Consider the following 19,645-nt stretch of genomic DNA (forward strand, 5'->3'; position numbering starts at 1 on the left):
TCAAAATATAATTTAATGGGTACATGATGCTATTTAATATGGTTTCAGTCTGATTATTGAACACCCTTGACACCATAAATACTTTTCAGGAACATGTAAAAAAGTGTTTTTTATGACACTTTTGTGCTGCCTACTGTGCTCAGAGGCAGGTAAGAAATATACATTTTATATATAAATATATTACATATGTATGACATATTTATAAAATATGTAAATGTTCACTTATAGAATTTATAACATGTTTATATATCTGAACTACTTATGTAAATGATTAATCATTTAAATTAATTACTCCCTTACTGTTGGGCACTAGATCATTTACCATTAGCGATAAAGCTATTATAACCGTACTTGTATTTTGGGATACAAAGGGACCCAGATCCCAAAGCATAACATTTATGAAGGTGCTAGATGCATCTTCCCCAACTGCTTTCTGGAAGGGTTCATCTGACTCACTCTTCTACCACAATCAGTGAGTCAGAATGCCCATCTCACAGTGTCTTCCTATTTGTAATCTTTTCCAGTTTTAAAGGTGAAAAATTGTATCTATTTAAAGATGTAGTCCCTTGGTTAATAGGAAAATGCAATTTAATATAAAATTTGTTTTTCTACTAATAAAAGAAATATATACCATAGCTGAAAAACTTCCAAGGCATTGCAGTTATGAGGAAGACCATCATAACCATTACCTTGTCAGTGTGATACTCGTTTTTTTAAAATGTTAAGAATTTTAATTGATTCATCACAAAAGCATTGACCAAACAAAATAATGTTAATAAAAATTTTTAAATAAAAGAATTTTAAAAACAACACTGCTGAAAATAGCATTAAAACGTTTGCATAATTACACTCATTTTAACACTATCACATTCTTTTTAGAAAACCAGCTTTTAGAAAAATATCAACTTATAGGCAAACAAAAACTACATCTGAACAGATCAGACAGAGCGAGACAACCTGGAAAATGTACTTCCTTAAAGTCTTATTGCCAAGGAATGGTTTTAAATAACTTAAAAAGCAAAACAGTATGAATTATGTTTTGCTTTTCAAAGTATCCAAAAATTATCCACACCCATATGTGTACAGTGTTTACAGGCCGTCATAATCCTCTCTGGTCCATCAGCTTAGATATATTTATTAACCTTGGTCTGCTACCATACATTTTGCAAAGACTTTTGCCAGACATCTCAAAACAAGTGAGGTGTATTTTTAGCAAGCAAAACAACTCAAACATGAAACCAAATGAATCATTTGATCCAATTAAGCACTGGTTTTGTTAATGACCTCAATTACTAGTAACAAGTTCCCTAAATATAAGCAGCATTACCTATATTTTCATATAGTAAAAATTAATGAGATGACAATAGTACAGTAAGTATAATTTCAATTAAATCTGATAGTTGGTGTGTATGTGATTGACTGGCTTCTCAAAAAGATTAACATATTAAACTATAGAAATTTGTTTTACATAAATGGATATGGCATATGTTAGTCATTCCTTACCATCTTTTATTACTAATTAGAAATTCAAAACACTCTCTAAATATATTGAACTGAGCTTCTACAGATAACTCATGTAAAGTGAGAACTTTGTATAGAGAATTCAGAAATTATCTTTAAAAACTGGGCATAGAAATTATTTGCCTGGGTTTGGATTTTCTTCTCTGCTTCTGGTGAGGAGAGATAATCCTGGTCTAAAATACTGCTTTACACAAGACAAGTGGTGATATTTCTGTAGAAACCAGCTTGCTTTGTCAGTGTTCTTATACAGGAAGCCAGAAATTTTCCAATTACAACTATAAAGTTCCATAATTACAGACTTAGACTGCTAATCAGTATCCAAAGATTTTTTTCCCTTCAACAAACTTATCCCCGACTTTCCAAATCATAAGGAACATAACTATGGGGATGTGTGTTTCAGTAGTTGTTATCTTGATATTAATTTGTTTATACTGTATAAGGAGTTATCCGAACTTATCCATATAGTAATTGTTTTATAGTTGAAAATGGCATTCATTATTAAAATTATACACAAGGAAATTAGACATGTTGCAGTACTTGGTTGCAAATAACTTGCCATCTGGTATAGAGTCAGAAAATGCTATTTCATTTGTGCTCAGGAAACAGCCAAACATGAAGCAATTCCCGAGAGTATCTACCAGTCATCTTGCAATGGGCTTTCTTCTCTTGAGTCTGAAAACCCAGATCCTACTTATCCCACCCACTGCAGGTTCTGATACATTTGAACACTGCCAGGCTCTAGGATATTCTTTAGAGCCTGAGGATTCTGGGCCTGTTGGCTCAGACAGGACATGGAAGGCCTGTTTGATGGGCTCTGCAATTAAACACCCAACTACTTTCTTATCATCAGAAACAAAGAGAAAAGTTTTGCTTTTTTCTGGGCACCTGGGAATAAGTTGCTGGAAGCCCAATTCATAATCAACAAGTTCTTGGACATCTGTTACATTTTAGCCACTTTCTTTTAGTGTAACTTGGATCGTGTGGCAGGACCAACAGGTTCTTTCCATCCCAAAACTCTGCCACTGCTTGTTCTCTTTTCCAGCCTGTACATTCGATTCCCTCCATAAATCATTGATGATATTGGATATGTTGCATCTCATCTTCGGGATTAGAAGCAGTGTAGATCATGCTACAAGACTTACACATAGAGCCCCCAAATATTTTTTACCTGCATCAATGATGAGCTGGTCTTTTGTTTCTTCATTTGTATCTCTGGTATTCACATTCTTCTGTGCCTTGGACTGTTTTGAGAAGTTAATACATGTTTATGTCCCACAGAAGACTCTTCTTCAGTTGGAGATCTTTTTGTATTGCCCGAAGACACACTGAAGATAGGACAGACAAGGGACTCAGGAGAAATTTTGTTCTCACCAAGACAATCATCTGAAGGCAAATGTTTATTTTTATCAAGTGTATATTCCTTTGAAGAAACTACTGCACCTGATGAGTCCTTTATTAATTTCTCTTCAGTTTTACTTCTTGTACTCAGCTCAATATTCAATTTCTTTTCTAGTAACAAGCACTTGGGCACTCGCTCTTTCACAAAAGTTTTTCTTTTGCATAAAAGCCTCTGCATCACAGTCTTCAATCACTTTTGATTCATTCTTTTGGTTGAGACCCACCAATGGCTTATTTTCCAGAGACAATCTTCTAAAAGAGTTTTTTTCGACTAACAAAAAGTGCTCCTCCATTCTGGAGTGTAGTTTGTGGTTTTATTTTTTGGCTTAAAACTCCAGGGGTATTCAGTTTATTTTCAGTGGAGTAATAATTATTCTCTTTCTCCACAGCTGGCTTATACGCCATTTGATTTTGCTTGGAATTTTTAGAAGTTTTTGGTACAGGCTTGATGAGCTTATAACTCAGTTGATTCTTAGTAGTTAAACTTTTCTGTGTTTTTTTTTTTTTTTTTTTTTTTTTGTCCCTTTTCTTGTTGCAGGCTGGTTTTCCTTGCATTTTTTCTGCCACAATGGGAACAGATTTATCTTTGTAATTAGTTTGTAGAGAAATGGATCTACTCTCTCTTACCAACTTTCTCTCCAGTAGATTGAGGTACCACTTTTCCTTACTGTAAAAAGATACAGTGGACACAGCAGATTTAAACGGTGAGCTGTGATGTGCAGGTGACAATCGATTTTTTTTGTTTTGGTTGTTCTGAATGGATTTAAAGCGAAATGGCTTTGTTAAGAGCCAAGCACATTTTCTTCACTTGTCTCACTGCTTTCACAAGTGTGTATTTTACCAGGTGATGGAAACAGATCTTTAGCAAAGTCCAAAATTAATTTCTCTGATGGAATGTCTGATAATAGGCTGTCACAGTCCAAAAAATGCTGCTTCCTCTTCTTTGGAGTAAAAGCTGCCATCTTCTTAGTTAAATTTCCCGCGCTTCGCTAAGCTCCACGTCTCTCTGGCTTTCCATTTGCAGCTTGTCGCTCGCAGGGGAAATCTACCCGCTCCTCAGCCCAGCAGTCGCTCCTGTATTCAAATTAACGCGCGCCAGAAGCGGCAGGCGGTGCTGGGTTCCGATTCGTCTCTCTGCAGCGCTTCCACGGGCTGGCTTGGTGATTGGTCGCTCCCTAGTCCTCGCCCCGCCCACCCAGGAGGCTGTCTCCAACATTCTCCCGCCCTTTAGAGGCCAAAAAGCTGGAGTGTGATACTGTCTGGACTTTTGTCTGGTGATCACTTTGAAATGTTTACTGACCATTTATTTGTGCTACTGGTACATCTATGTGAATTATCTGTTCATGGCTTTGTTCATTATTCCCTTGGGGAGTTACCGCTTTTTAATTCAATTCTAAGACCTATAAAAGAACATCAACCAATTGTAATATTTGTGGCAGGCATTTATTTCAGTTTGTTATTTACTTTTTAAATGGATATTCTGATGTCCAAGAGGTTTTATTTGGTATGTAGTCAAATCTATCAAAACTTCTTTGAATTCTGCATCCATTGCTTTTATGTTTAGAATCTTCAATATTTGAGTGTTAGTAAATAGTCATATGTATAGATCTTTCATTATTTAATTTAACTCTTCAATCTATTCAAATATGTGGAGGTTTTATTTGCCAATATCACTTTTAAAAAGGAATCTCAGTTGCTAATTTTCCTGCCCATCTTCCCTATTATACTGGAATTTCCTTGAGACAGGATCATTTCTTGTTTAGCTTTGAATCTCAAATCTCTAGCATATAATCTGGCATCTTGTTTCCACCATATGTAACATGAAAACATGAAAGAAACAATGACTAATTATTAAAGCAAGTGGACCATTCCTAAAGTACCTTACCTTTTAAAGTTCTTTGAGTCTAAGATCTGATTTTGCAATTTCTTTTTGATTTTTGCCTGCTTTAGTCCAAAGTCATCACTATTTACAGTGAATCTGCTCACAAAACCACTGTCATCCCCCAGGAGGATATCTTCTCGGCAGAGCTGGTCAGGCAGGGGCACCACACACACGCACAAAAGGCAGTGATCCATGGGCTTTATGACAAAATAGTTTTCCTAGAAATAGAGGAATGTTTCAATGAGTTAATACATTGGTCTAATTAATAAATATTGCTAGGGATGGGGATGCAGCTCAGTGGTAGAGTGTGTGTTCAGCATACATGAGGCCCTGGTTTAATTCCCAGCTAATAAAATAAAATAAAATAAAATAATAAAATAGTTTCTACTGATGTTTCTTATTTTAGAAACTCTCACAGTGGTAAAGGAACTTAAAAAAATAGCAAAATTAACCAAATATAAGTCAATGAACATGCACTGTGAACCCGACATGATGCTTTACTTACCTCTAGTTTAGTAAGTAATGAGATTTTATGGTGCATTACTGTGAATTGCCTTCTCTTGGATTTGTAAGCAAATATTAACAAAAAATATGGAAAAGTTCAGCTGTTACCAGACTATAGACATAAAACTGGGTGGTTAAAGAGAAAGAAAATCAAGTATCAAAGTCCCATGTATTATATAAGGTGTTAGCAGGGAAAAAAATCCTAATATTCAGCTTTATCCAGAAATATCCATCAAGCATTTGAACTATTGAATGCATTCACCAAAATTATGCAACTGTTGCTCTTCTAGAACTCAGTCTTTAAGATAGAAGAAAAATATTTAAAAAAATTTTTGGTATGTGTCCTATTTCCGTTAGAATGAGTATGAGCTGAACAGACTCAGAGGTTCATTCAGTCATTCCACAAATATTTACTGAGCATCTACTGTGTGCCAAGAATTATTCTAAGTATGGCTGAACAGTGATGAACAAGACAGTCTTTGACTTTGTGGAGCTACCATGCTGATGAGGAAGACAGCTGAGTAGAATCAATCATAAAAGAGGACATGCCCTGGGGAAATAAATCAGAGCCTGTATAAAGTGCAGAAGCCTCTTAGGTTCCAGGATCAGGGAAAGCGATCTTTGATCTGGGACCTCACTAATGGCGAGAAAGACAAAGAGGAGATTGAGAGGAGGAAACCCTAAAAGGAGATAAATGTCAGAAGGATAGAAAGGGAAGAAACTGGTGGAGTGGCCAAGACAGGAGATGGGGGTGTCAGATGCAAAGATTTTCTTCCAAGGGAGGAAGGAAGAAAGGAAGTAGAGGTTTCTAGTTAAAGCAGTAGGCAGGAGGACTGGACTTTGAAAGAGGACAAGTCACAGAGTCAATCTTCTCTGGAAATCAAGAGCAATGCCATGTGCGGAGAGGGAGAGGCTGAGAAGGACAGTGGCATTCTGGAAGACTTGCAAGGAACAGGAAGGACACGCACAAGATGCACAGAAGCCTTGGGGAGCCTGCTGAGTGCACAGCCCTGGGTTGTAAGGGTGCCAAGCAGGAAGGCTTGTGCTTTCCTCTAGCAGTGCTTAGCCCCTGTGAAAGGCAGAAAGGGCTGTAGCATCTGTCCTGGTTGAAAGATGCATTGAAGAGAAAAGGGTGAGGCGACAAGCCCAGATGACCCTTCTGGGGTGGAGGCAGGAAGGAGAGTAGAGGGGGTTGCTGCAGATTGGAGAAGGAGCCTTCAAGGAATCATGAGACTGAAAAAGCAACAGTGAAAACAGGACAGTGTGAAGGAGAAGTGATGATCAAAGTCCCGACTGGAGGTCAGGGTTTCAAAAGATCATAAAGCCCAGTGTTGACATCATTTGGCATCTGTAGTTGGTTACAACATTGTTGACAAATTGCACTAATAGTTTGGTTTTTCAGACCCTAGGTACAAGTAAACCTCAGAGGGAGATTAGATTATTTCCTAATCCCCCATGTCCTTCAAAGTCAGCCTGTTTTCAAAGCTATTTTTTAAAAAATAATCTCATTGCTCATCAATCTTACCTCTTCCTCAGCCCTTATTGGGCTTGCTTTTCTTTTACAGCACAAACTGATGTTCCATTACACTGTGTGTTATATTTATTCATGAGGTCCTTCAAGACTGAGTGGTTTTTGAGTGAAGGGAACATGTTCATTACTTTTAAATGTCTGAAAATCCTGAAGACTCACTGGATTGGTTAACTGGTAACCTCTCTGCTGTGGAAGGGCTGCCTCATTAGATTTTTTGACAGATTTAGGCATTTTAATAATTTTATTATCTAAAAAAGCTGGACAGGAGAGAAAGGCTTTAAATTTGATAACACAAAGCATAACCAGAAAGATATCACTTAAAGATGTGATATGAATACGTACCAATTCCCTATGATTAGTGTAATTATTATGTATAGCAAACATATACTAATAAAAAAGAAAGGAAGTACTCTCTCCCTCTCAAAATGAAAACAAAACCAAACCCCTGAATGTAATGTATACTAAATCAGAAGAACATTCCTTTTTTATTACAGAATATTAGTGCTGAGCTTGATCTAAGAGAGTATTTAGTTAAATCCCCTTGTTTTCTGTGTGAGGAGACTGGTATTCACTGGAGAAAGTAGCTTGTTCATATCCTTACCAGCTCTGGAAAGAAAGACAAGCTCATTTTTTTTTTTACTATTTTTTGGCACAGTACCTGGGTGCTCCCTTGAGATTTATAATCCCACACAATGATGGTCCTTTCTGTAGTGGCCACAATTCGTTTCAGCTGGGAGAGGTAATCACATCCAGTAATCCAGGAGGTATCCTGCCAGAAAAGCATAGAATGGGGGTTATAATGCATCCCTTTAATAGCATGGTGGTGGATACTAAGGAGTAGGTTATGGACATTAAAACCCCCTTGTGCAGAGAAGCCTTGCAATGCATACTATTTGAGTGGCATCAGAGAAGCTTCCCCTCTTTACCCCTTTCACCTGCACCCCAAGTTTTTCAATACCATCAGCTGGAGACTGATTCAGCAAGTATAGCAACTGCTTCCTGATGCACATGGCAGCTGGCAGTGCAGCAGGCTTTTGCCCTAATCACTTCTCGGGGATCACATACTTGTTCACATGGGCACAGAGAGACTAGTTCTGGGCCGTGATTAAGTAGTCTCTGGCCCCACTGCGTGCTACCACTTTCAGCTAGAAAAAAGCTTAGTGATCGTGTAGTCAATGATAAATTGAGGCCATGGAGTCTGTCCTGTATCTTGCCTAAAGTCACCAAGCTGGCACAGCTGCACTACAATAACTATAACACACAGCTGGATAGAAACAATGGCTTCCACGTAGGAGGGCCTCATTTGCCAGAAACTGCTATGTGTTCAAGCAGGCCCTTGATCTTTTCTTAAACCTGTTAAGAATTTTAAATGGGTTTGTTCAGTTTAAGAAATGGAAGCTCAGTAGTTTATGGAGAATCCAGACTCCTTTGCCAGGCAGCACGGCACCCTGCTCTATAGCTCAGTGGATTCATTCAGTGCACGTCAACGGGGTGAAAAAGTCAAACATTTCCTTGCCTCTCAAAAGTCCATGGCAGGATTCTGACATCAAGTCACAGTGGCTTTACATCTGCCCTAATGTTAGTATTCACATTAGTGATATGGACTAAATGAACTACAAAATTGTTCTTGAATTTTTTATGTTATCAAATTTAAAATGAAATGTTCTGAAATCATTTACCTTAGTACTTCCTTGTTCTCATAATTTAGATTGTGTCAATTTTTTTACATCCCTCAATCATGGGTACTTAGAAAACTTGGAAGTTCTTAAACTGAATTTTCCAAGGAAATTTCTGAGAAAGTTAACCAGTTTCCTAGAAATTCTTTGCAGGCAATTTAACTCCAGGAAACAATATCTGGGCCTTCTTTGCTATTGCCCAATAAACATAAATTTACAATCTGTGAAATGGTTTATACTCAGCCTATCCAGGCACTTTGAGATTTTGATTAATTGTGGAGGAAACTTCATTGAAACTCTAAGTTTGACTTTCTTAGAAAATTTTACCATGTACTTACTGTGACATTGGTGCTGATCTGAACTTTCATCTGTGAATAAAGGAAAAGGATAATGAAAGCTAGTTGGCACCATGATTAAAAGATGAGGGTGCTCTATGACAACACATGGTTTAATGTCACTGGTCATTTTCCCTTCCATGAGTTTCCTGTTTCTCCTGCCCTCAAAACATTTGTCTTTGTGAAATACTGCACATAGTTTGCAGTGAACAAGGTTTATACCTCTGTGGCTTGTCCTTAAACTTGGTGACTGTGCTTTAAAAAGCTGACACTTTACTAATTCTAATTCTTTTATTGGTCCTACAGGAAAACTATCTCACATTCTTTAGTTATTCAGAGCAACATTTGATAACAAAAGTGAGAAATGCAAAATAATACTAACAGCAATGATAAGCATAGTACAAAGAATGCTAAACAGATGAATGTGAACGTAGAGCTGCATAGAAAAATGTAACATTGTTTCACTGAAAAGATATTTCTCCAAGTTACTTGGAGAAATATTGAGAGACTTCAAGAATGTTCTGTTCAGGGGATATCCTCTTTTATTTAGTAGGTATCTGTTGAGTGAATATTATTCTCTAGGTACGGTACCAAGGTATGTGAGCATCAGAGATTCATTCTAAGCAGAGAGCTAGTAGGTATAAGCAGCCTTTCCCAAGTTGAAGACAAACAGTTAAAGTATCTCAGTGACTCAATTTCTTTTGCATGTTTTGATGGTCTTGGGAAAAATCTAGGAAATGGCTTCTCAGAAGGAAAAGATTATGTGAAACAGAAACAGCAGATCCGGGAGAGCATTAAAACTGTGTGTCATGGCCATCCACAGATTGTCTTTCATCTGAAGTGTTCCAAAAGGCTTTACTAACCAGGGACTTGTTTCTAGATGGGAAAAAGCAAATGTTGTAAGGAAAATGTTGAGCAGCAGAACAGAAGCGCTGTAGTTTTCCCTTCTACTTCCCAACATCCATCTTTAGTGAAAGTCACCTGCTTGGAGTCCTCTTACCCTCTTTAAATGTTCACAATCCTTATATCTTCTGAGTTTCTAAAATTTATCTTTTTTGCAGAAATTTTATTTATATTCTATATCATTGAGAAAATATTTAACTGTATTAATTCTACTTTAGATACAAGCTAAATTATGGATTAACCTATTAAAATATATTTAGTTATTAGTAGCTAGATTTTAATAAATTATCCCTGTGAACTAATTTCCAAATTACTTTTCTCACACAATGTGTCATCTTATTCATAAGGAATGCAACAGCCAAAACATTATTTATTTCTGGTGCATCAAATCTTAAAATAACTAATTTTATGCAGCCTTTGCTCTCCAATTGCATTGTCTTATATGAAGTGGATGTGTGTTTGTGAGCATATATGTGGTGCATCTATAAGCCTGTGTGTGTGCTTGTATGTCTGTGTGTGTGTGTGTGTGTAGCATCTCTAAAAATACGGTAATGCCACCACACTTATTTCACCTAGTCAGCAACTATTTCATTATTTTCTTCCTCACTTTATTTATTTATTTATTTTTGGTATGAGGGGATCAAACTCAGGACCTTGAGCTTGTGAGGCAGGTGGTGGAACCACTGAGCTAAATCCCCGGCCCCCTCAAATTATTTTTACTTTTTATTTTACTTTATTTTTGGAGGAGGGTACCGGGGATTGAACTCAGGACCTCACACTTGCCAGGCAGGCACTATGCCACTGAGCTAGATTATTTTTTAGACACTATCTTAGTTCTGTTTTTCAAGAAGTAAAGGTAAAAAAAATGAGATGGGAAATGATCCACTGAGAAAAAAAAGAGTTCAAGAAGGTTTTTATATTAAATGAGGAAAATCATTTTTGTTTTCACATCATTTCTTCATAATAACAATTGAAGACATTTATTGAGTGCTTACAATGATGCAAAGCCCTTTGTGGGCATTAATTTATTCAACCAGGACAAATGCCTTGGGAGGGAAGGTCCACGTTTCCAGACAGGGATCCAGGGTATGAAAATATGTGCACAGCTGTGCTTGTACTAAGCTGGACCAGGCTCCATACCTGCACCTCAAATCACCAGTACCCGACCTCCAGGGCCCAGCTGGCCCCCTATTCTGACACATCTGGCTGCCTATGGTGTCAACTTTTGAAAGACTCCTTGAGCTGAGTGTTACTAAAGGGTTGAAAATTATTGTGGAAACTTTAATCGTGTGATAGTTGTTTCAATATATTTTACTTGTATAAAACTTGTCACTAGTTGGAAATGAACTAATTAGAATTTTAAGAATATGTTTAACACCAAACATTCACCTTTCATTTTTGTAGTGAAATATTATATAGGCTATATCATCATACATTTTTTAAAATCTTGTGTTTTGAAAATAAAAGTCTAAAATTTAAAAATTTGTAAATAAATGGCATGGATAATAGTAATGCCTAACACTTATAGAGGAATTTATTGTTCATAATGGGCTTCTGCATTCATTATTTCATTTGATTTTCCCTACAATCCTCCAAGAAAGAGAGGCCTGGTCCTTTTGTCTTCATTGTATAGATGTGAAAAAAGAGATGTGAAAAGATGCAAGTGGCTTATTAAATTCCCTATTTAAATGATAGCTAGTTAAATAGAGGGGCTAGAATTGGAACCATTTTATTAACACCAAGTCCAAGGTTCTTGATAGGATCTTCCATTACATGGTTAGATGATGACAAAATCACTTGGTTTGTATGTGCTTCCAATCTTATCAAGAAATTGTCAGGTTCATCTTTTAATTATCATGATGTCCTGTTGTTTAATATGATACCCTGAGGAATGTGTCACATGTAATGACCAAAATCTCAGTAATTGTCCCAGACATTAATACACAATGGGGTATTATTTTTCCATACAAAAGGATAAACTCGAGTCACAATGTTAAGTGAAATAAATCGGACACACAAACTTAAATATGATTAAATGTGATTGTTATATGAGAAATTCAAAGTATAAAGAGCAAAATAAAAGATAGCTAAGTAGGAAATAGGGAGACAATCTTTGCAAAAGGGGAAGGGACCAAGAGACAGACAGAGGGGAAACAAGGAAGGGATGCAAAGGATAGTTAAGGTGGGCTAAGTACACATGCCAACTCTCCACGAGGAATGTAATCGTTACGTATTGCAAACACAAAAGTTAAAACTTTCTTAGAGCTCAGCAATCTCATTAGTAAGGAGTTTTAAATTTTTTTTGTAATAACTCTGAAATATGGCTTCTGTTTTACCTGAAACATGCATAAGACATAGACAAAAGAGATGAGGAGGAGAAGGGAGAGAGAGAAGGAGGAAGGAAAGAAGGAAAGAAAGAAGAGAGGAACGACCTAAGCGTTTGAATTACCTGGCTGTTAAAGACTCTTATTAAACCCTTCTGAGAAGCTGTTATTAGTAAATCCAGTTGAGGAATCTTGACGATGCATTTAATCACATCTCGTCTTCTACTACCTGTCAACAGTATAACATTCATTTAAACTTCCAGCAGTAAAGACCCTACAACTCATCTGTGCGGTTGGTCTAAAAAAAAAAAAAAAGAAAAGAAAGAAAGAAAAGAAAAAGGAAAATGGAAAACAACCACATTTTGCTAGAAAGCCCTGAGTTATTTAAAAATTTAAATAGAATAAAACCCTAAAAATCAGTAACTGTTGCTTTTTAATCCTTAGAGATACAATCTCAATATATGGCGCTCTCCAACTAAATGTGGTACATGAATTCCCAGAGAAAAACGTAAGATACACACCCACACCTACATACACACTTATATATGCACATTTCACAGAGAATGAGTTTTCTGACCATCTTTTGGAATTATCTCTCTTTTTGAGATTTTTTTCACATCTCTTAGGAATCTTTGAATTGTCACCATCATAGTTTAGAATACAATAAAAACATACTACCGCCTCAGGTTTTCAGTGTAAAAGAATGAAACTACTTCAGTGCTATTATCAAGACTGTTCTGAATTTTGTGCATTTTGTAAAAAGACACTGTACACTTTCATATTTCAATGTTCATGTACTAAATGATAAAGCCACATATATTCAACCGCTTCCCAGGGTGATTTAATTTCTATAATTATAAAACTCTAAGAAAGAAAAGACGAATAGATCTCACGCTCTAGTATTACCCCCTCATCCAAGCATCAGCAGAGAAAACAGTGCCCCTAACAGGGTGTAAATTGTTTGTTAGGGGCATGTGAATGAGTTGTACTCTTTTTGTGTATAAAGATATCAGATATACTTAGTAATGATTATCTGAGATATTAAAATGTCATAAAGCAAAGCGTACTATGAGAGGAGGGGAGATTAAGGGGAAAAAGTTCCTTTGGGATGGATAATTTAAGAAAAGATAGACAAACACTGTTCTATTCCAAGCCACCATCAATCTCTGCTTCCACTCCTTTCCTAATTTAGACTACTGTCAACACTGAAGCCAGAATAAACATTTAAAGTGTAACTGAGATCGGGCCTCCCCTCTACCCACAGTGCTCCTGTAGCTTTCTGTCTCATTCAGCAGTCTCTGGCCCGCTGCAGATTCCTATTCATCTGTCCTCAGACACACTGTGCCTCTCCAGCCTCATCTTCTATTCCTCTCCGCCCCCCTTCCACCTCTGCCTGAGATGCATGCTTCTCTTTCTCCTTTTCTTCAAGACTTATTCTCTACTCACTGGGGCTTTCATGACCACCCTGCTATTCCCAGCCCCAAACCAATTTCTCCTTCCTGTATTCCTGCTTGATTATTTTCCCCTACTTAACTTCATTTCCCCTATATCATGTAGTGGCATCTGACATACTTTATGTGACATACTTTGCTCGACATTTTTGTTGTCTGCCTCTTCCTGTGAGACTGAGTTCCATGAGGTCAGGGATTTGTGCCATTTTTTTGGTCATTGCTGTGTCCTCAGCATTTGGAAAGCTACTCAGTCCACAGTGGAAACCTCAACACACATTTATGGAGGGAAAAATCAACTATAGAACCTAATTATTCTTCAGGAAAATGTTTTCAAAGTTCTAACTTAGGGTGCCACAGCATTTTTCTCCTGCTCTGGCACCTCCTCGGCTCAGCAGAGTAGCAGCAGGGCTAGTCCTTTTGTGTTTGTTCTTTCATGGTAGTTCCCATGGCCAGAGCCTGGGCTGTGGTTGGGCTAAGTAATGGTCAAGGATAAAGGTGGGCTCTGTTCACAAAGGACTGAAAGACATTCAGGTGCTTTTGTAAAGAAACACCAGATTTGACCCAGACTGCACACATCGCCTAAGAGCATGGGATGGAATGCTAAAAGACAGGAGGAGACTCCAGGGTTTGCCTTTTCGCTTCTTGACCCTCTCCCACCCTAGGTAGCTAAAAAGGGAGAAAATACAAAACGTCAACAATGGAGAGGGATGAGTGTTTTCGGGTCCCATGCCCAAACTGGGAAATGCATGAAACATATGAACTGGAAACTTCCTAAACTGAGATAATGCCTCTCCGTGGCTGGCCCAAATTCAGGATTTCAGAGGTGTAGGAAGGACTGTCCAAGATAATTGAGGGTGGGTAAGAATATGGGAGAAGTCCTAACTTGAAAACTTAATTCTAAGGATTAAACACGTATGAGTGTGATTTTGTTTGGTACTAACACAGTCATTATTGAGATGTCATGGTAGAGAGGTTCAGTTGAGGTCTAGGCCTTGTCAGGAAAATAGAAATGTTTTCACCTTCACATTTGGTATTTAGTATTCCTCGGAGCAATGGTAATGTTTCAATTTCAGCAGTAGGCACAATTTCTTCTGAAACCGTAATTTCTCCCATTTATGAAGAATTGAAGGAGTAAATTAAAGGAAAGTTGATTTAAAGGAAACAGTGTTGTCCCAGTATATATTTTTGAAAAAAAATTAAAACTTATACTAATTTAAAAGGGAAATTAAAAATGTCACCTGAAGTTGCAATTCGCTGTTTTTTTGACACAAGGAAAACCAAATTTTCTTTGTCCACTTGGTAAGCAAGAGAATCTGCTTCAGCTGCGAAGTATCCGAAGATCTAAAATCCCAAGTAACACATATAAACATGAGCAATATCTAGGAATCTGCAGTAGAGTCATACCAGATTTAATGTTGGCTGAATTTAAAGTCTAATTTAGATTAGATTAGCAGTCAGCACCTTCCTGTGTAATGCCTGATGATTCTTTATAAAAAAGGAAACAGGCTGACGTACTCGATAAACAGTATACTGATGGTGCATGATTTCTGAGTAATCACTTGATTTTCTTCTCTGTAGAAGAGCTGATGTTTGAGGCTGGTGTCCTTGCTCAGATCCATAGCTCTGTTAGGATCTCACATTTATTTAGAAATCAAATCAGCCTTCATCAGACAGAACCTCAGCTCGAAATTGTAATATTGAATGTTATCACTCTCAAATGACTCTTCATACTTATTTTCCATGAATCCTTCTGGCCCAGATTTTGTCACCTTGGTTAGAGATTTTTGGAATTTAAGACGTATAGTTATTTTCTATTTAACTGTTCTAAATCCTACTCTCTAGGCATTGCATGAGAATTAATTACTATAAAAGAATATCCTGAAGAAAAGTGTAATTGATCTGTTAAACTGGAGGCCAAGCGTGGTGGCATGCACCCATTGTCCCAGCTGCTGGGGAGGCTGTGACAAGAGGATCACATGAGTGAGGGATTCAAGGCCAGCCTGGGGAACATGATGACACCTCACCTCAAAAAACAAAAATAAGCAAACAGGCAAAAATACTGTTCTTGAACTGTCTTACTGGAAATAAAATTCTTATAAATTAATGAAATTTGAAAATAATTGAGAATTTAAAAAATTATTTTAAATGAGTAAATTGCTCATCGTTAAATTCTTACACAACTAATATACCAATATTTCTCATACAGTTGAGACTAGCCAATGTCATGAATGAGTGGAAGGAAGTGTGAAGTGCTCCAAAACATTAGTGTGCACACCAAGTACCTGGGAGTCCTTGGAAGTACAGTGACTCAGTAAGTCTGGGGTGGGGTCTAAGAGGCTGCATTTGAAATGAGCCATCCATGAGGGTCCATACTTGGGAGTTTAATGGAGCTAGTGACTAACTGACTCAATTGGAAATAAGTCAAAACCTATATACATTAATTTATTTTAATAACATTTAATTTTGATGCTAAAGGATGACTTAGCATTGTATTTTAACATATGTCCTTTCATCAGATGATTCACAAATGACACTACTTCTTTTACACATCCACACTGAAACCTCCCAACACAGGAAAACTATGGGAAAATCAGGTCATCAAAACTACCACTCTTATACTTTTCTAACTTCTCACCAGTAAAGCCAGCACTCAATAAAAGTTTAACTCACTTGTTATTTTTTTCAGAAATAATTGTTCATTTTTCTTGGGTACAAAACCTCTAGGTTTAACCCTCTGAAAGATTGAGGAAAAAAAGAAAAGTGCTATTAACTCATCTGTGTTAGAGTAGGCAGGGATCCTTCGTCACTGTGATGTGTGTCATCGTTTGATGCACTATCCAGCTAATAGTCACTTATTGATCTGCACCTAAGCCCTCTCTTGTTGGAACCTAGAATATGGCCCTGTGGGTAGGGCTTGTGTGAGGCAGTCAGAGGTGTCTGAGTTTAGGCTCTGCAACTGATATTCAGAACCTGAACAAATAGCTTCACCTTTTAAACTTTCAGTTTCCTCAGTAGAATAAAATGATGAACTTCTGAGTTTCATTTTTGAAATGAGGTTTAAATGAAATTGTTCATGTAAAGCATTTTACATTGTGTTTGGCATGTAGTAATTATTATTTTAAAAAATGGCTGGCTAGGGAATAGCTCAGTGGTAGAGCACTTGCCTACTATGCATGAAGCCCTGGGTTCAATTCCCATCCCAGCATAGAAAAAAAAAAAAAAGGGTTTCTCTTATTATTAGAAATCCTAGATTGAGAAAATAAGGCTCATTTCAGGAGTAGTACTTTAAAACCGCAAGCCCACTTGAGGATTGAATGTTTTATTTAGTAATAGAGACTCATGAGTTGGGCTCTGGGATAAAGTGATGATAAACCGAACCTAAGAAAGAGTATATGACTTCCATAGCCAATTAGACTCAAGAGGGAAATTCAGTGTTATATGCTTCCAAATCCATCCATTCCCTGCAGCCTTCACTTCCTTTCTTACTCTGATTAGGTTCTTCACAGTCGCCTCAGTCTCACATTTCCCCTACCCTTCATCTCTTTGCAGCATTGCTTTGGCCTGGTGAGAAATACTGTAGGGAAACGCAAAAGCACAAGATGGCAGCTCTTCGGTTCAGGCTGTGAACAGAAGGGGATCTTGGTGGCAGCGAGTTCTGAGCTCCACTGCAGGTGCATCTCCAGATACCCAGTGTAAAAAACTTCTGCAGCCAAGGTTGCTGCTAGCCAGTGTAAATAACTTACCTAACCAAGACTGTTATTGGCACATGGCCACTACAGGGTATTTTGCTATAAATGTAGACTGCCATGAGGTCTGGGAGCGGATTGTGAGATTAAATGGCCAGGGACTGCTGGGAGAATAGGCTGGCTAGCAGGCTAAGGACTGCTGTGAATATACAGTGGCTGGGGGCTGCAAGAGTGGCTATACAGACAGACGATGGCTAAGCAGCTGAATATAAGATGTTTAACCCAGTCCATAGCTCTGCATCTTTTCTTTGGGCTGCCTGAATCTCAAGTGAACCTCCCCAGTCTGAACTGGTGACAAGACATTCACCTTTTACTTGGCTCCTCACAGTTGTGGCTGATGAGCCACAGGGGAAATCTCCCTGCCCAGTACATGCGGCCAAAAATCAATCCTGAGCCCCAGGACTCTGTCTTCAGTGCCTCCTGACTGTTGTTTCATGTTTCTCTAGGTGATTGCTTCTCTTTATTCACTGGAGCAAAGACAACGTTCTTCACTCTTATTAGACACAACCTGGCCACCTCCTGGCCATTCTCAGTAGCTCATCTTACCTACTACTTCAGTTGATCATGGAAGCCACTAGACAAGAGATTCCTCAGCTTTCCCCTACTTACACACCAAGCTGGCTCTGGATCCATACTGTATGCCTTCCTGGTCTTTTAAAGTAACATATATTTCCTGTTACGGCTTGTTCTAGATGTCCACCCAAAGCCTCACATGGTAATAGGCAGGGAATTTCGAAGGTGGCTGAATTAGTATGTGAAAATGTTGATTAAGGGCATGATACTGGGATTAAGGGTGTGGATAATGGAAGCCTCACCCTGGGTATGGGTGGTACTAATCAATAGGTGTGCAGCCTGATGAAATATAAAAGGACAGAAAGAAGGCAGGATTGCTACTGCTGCTCACTGCTTTGGCTGCTTGCTGCCTTCCTGCCTGCCGTGGACTGTTTCTCTTCTGCAATGCCCCTCTGCCATGCCATCCTGCTTTGGAGTCAGCCTACTATGGACTGCATCCTCTACAAACTGTCAGTTGAAATAAACCTTTCCTCCTTTGAGTGTCAGGTATTTTGTCGCAGCAATGAGAAAATTAACTAGGACATTTCCCTTTCCAAGGCTAATTTTGCCTCCTGTGCTCTGCATCCCATCACCTCTTATCTCTTGCAATTTTGTCTCCTTTTCCTTTCCTTAGCATCTTCAATCTCTCCCTACTGACTTTCAGAAATGTTCAGATCTCTTCCATTATAAAAACAAAAATACAACAACCTTTCAAATTCTATCACCACACAAATAATATCCTGCCTTTTTCTTGCCATTCTCTTCTCCAGCTTCCTTCTCTGAGTGTTGAACCTCCTTACGTTGCTGTTGAGCCTGCCTTCCTTTTAAAGCCATATTTTTTTTTTCTGTTGGCTCTAACAGCAGACTAGACTCTTTCTGAACTTTGATAACCTGTCCTCTGTTTTATTTTTCTATTGCTGCCAAAACAATAACAACAAACATAATGACTTAACAGCTGCTTCTTAGCTCACAGTTCCACAGATTAGAAGTGCCAGATGGGTCTCATCAGGCTAAAATCAAAGAGTTAATAGACACATGTTTTTATTACTAGAGTCTTTGGGCAGGGGTGAAGAGTTGGCTTCCAAGTTCATTCAAGTTGCTATCCCAGGGCTGTTTACTTGCTAGGTGTCAGCTGGAACTGCCGAGCTGCTAAAGGCCTCTCTTTGGCCCTAGTACATGAGCTCAGTATCTCAGCAATAGCAAGGGAGTTTCAAGTCCCCATCATGCTCAGAATCTTTCTTTCCCCCCCCGTCTTATTTTTAAGAACTCATATGATTACTCTGGGCCCACTTAAATAATGTAGGATAATCTCCCTATATTAACCTTAGCTAATTTATTCCTTCATTCCATCGGCAAAGTCATTTCACATCATTACCTAGATTAGTATTTGAATAATCAGGAGACTGAAATCTTGGGCAAGGAAGTCACCTTTAGAATTCTGCCTGTCACTTCTCATTTTATACACACTACTCAGTATAACTTGAATTACACAAAATTGTTAAATTTGTAAATGTTCAACAGCCAACTTAACCTGAGATAATAGTGTGAAATAACAATTTTCAGATAATAATGTGAAATGACAATGACAATGATGAATCTTCACTTTTTTGGCTAATGAATTCCAGTGTTTCTCAGGGGTGAGAGAACTCTACACCATTTTGCTGTCATCTAATTTGAAACAGTGAAATACGTTCTGTGATACTTAACTTCAAACAGCAGTTTATAGCCATTTAGCCTGATTTATAATTTCCATATTTTTTTTGTGGAAATAATGATAATGCATCCTTTAAGCATCTGAGAACAGTATGAGAAGGAATCCAGG

At 37.9% G+C, this 19,645-nt stretch overlaps 1 protein-coding gene and 1 pseudogene across 1 annotated transcript in view; both read right to left on the reverse strand.

Annotated features, from left to right (window-relative positions):
* Positions 1 to 19,645, reverse strand: part of Wdr64 (WD repeat domain 64) — a 146,137-nt gene that overhangs the window by 114,667 nt on the left and 11,825 nt on the right. Inside the window, exons 3-7 of the mRNA XM_004853474.3 lie at positions 14,764 to 14,866; positions 12,200 to 12,303; positions 8,851 to 8,880; positions 7,495 to 7,605; positions 4,805 to 5,019 (exon numbers count right to left, since the gene is read on the reverse strand). Coding sequence (XP_004853531.1) covers positions 4,805 to 5,019; positions 7,495 to 7,605; positions 8,851 to 8,880; positions 12,200 to 12,303; positions 14,764 to 14,866 — 563 coding nt within the window. The remainder of the gene's footprint in view (positions 1 to 4,804; positions 5,020 to 7,494; positions 7,606 to 8,850; positions 8,881 to 12,199; positions 12,304 to 14,763; positions 14,867 to 19,645) is intronic.
* On the reverse strand, positions 1,748 to 4,797 carry LOC147823079 (N-acetyltransferase ESCO2 pseudogene; annotated as a pseudogene).

This window comes from Heterocephalus glaber, unplaced genomic scaffold (genome assembly GCF_053883595.1).
Source record: "Heterocephalus glaber isolate CG9 unplaced genomic scaffold, H.glaber_assembly_v1.0 deba00001600, whole genome shotgun sequence".
NCBI classification, from domain to species: Eukaryota; Metazoa; Chordata; class Mammalia; order Rodentia; family Bathyergidae; genus Heterocephalus; species Heterocephalus glaber.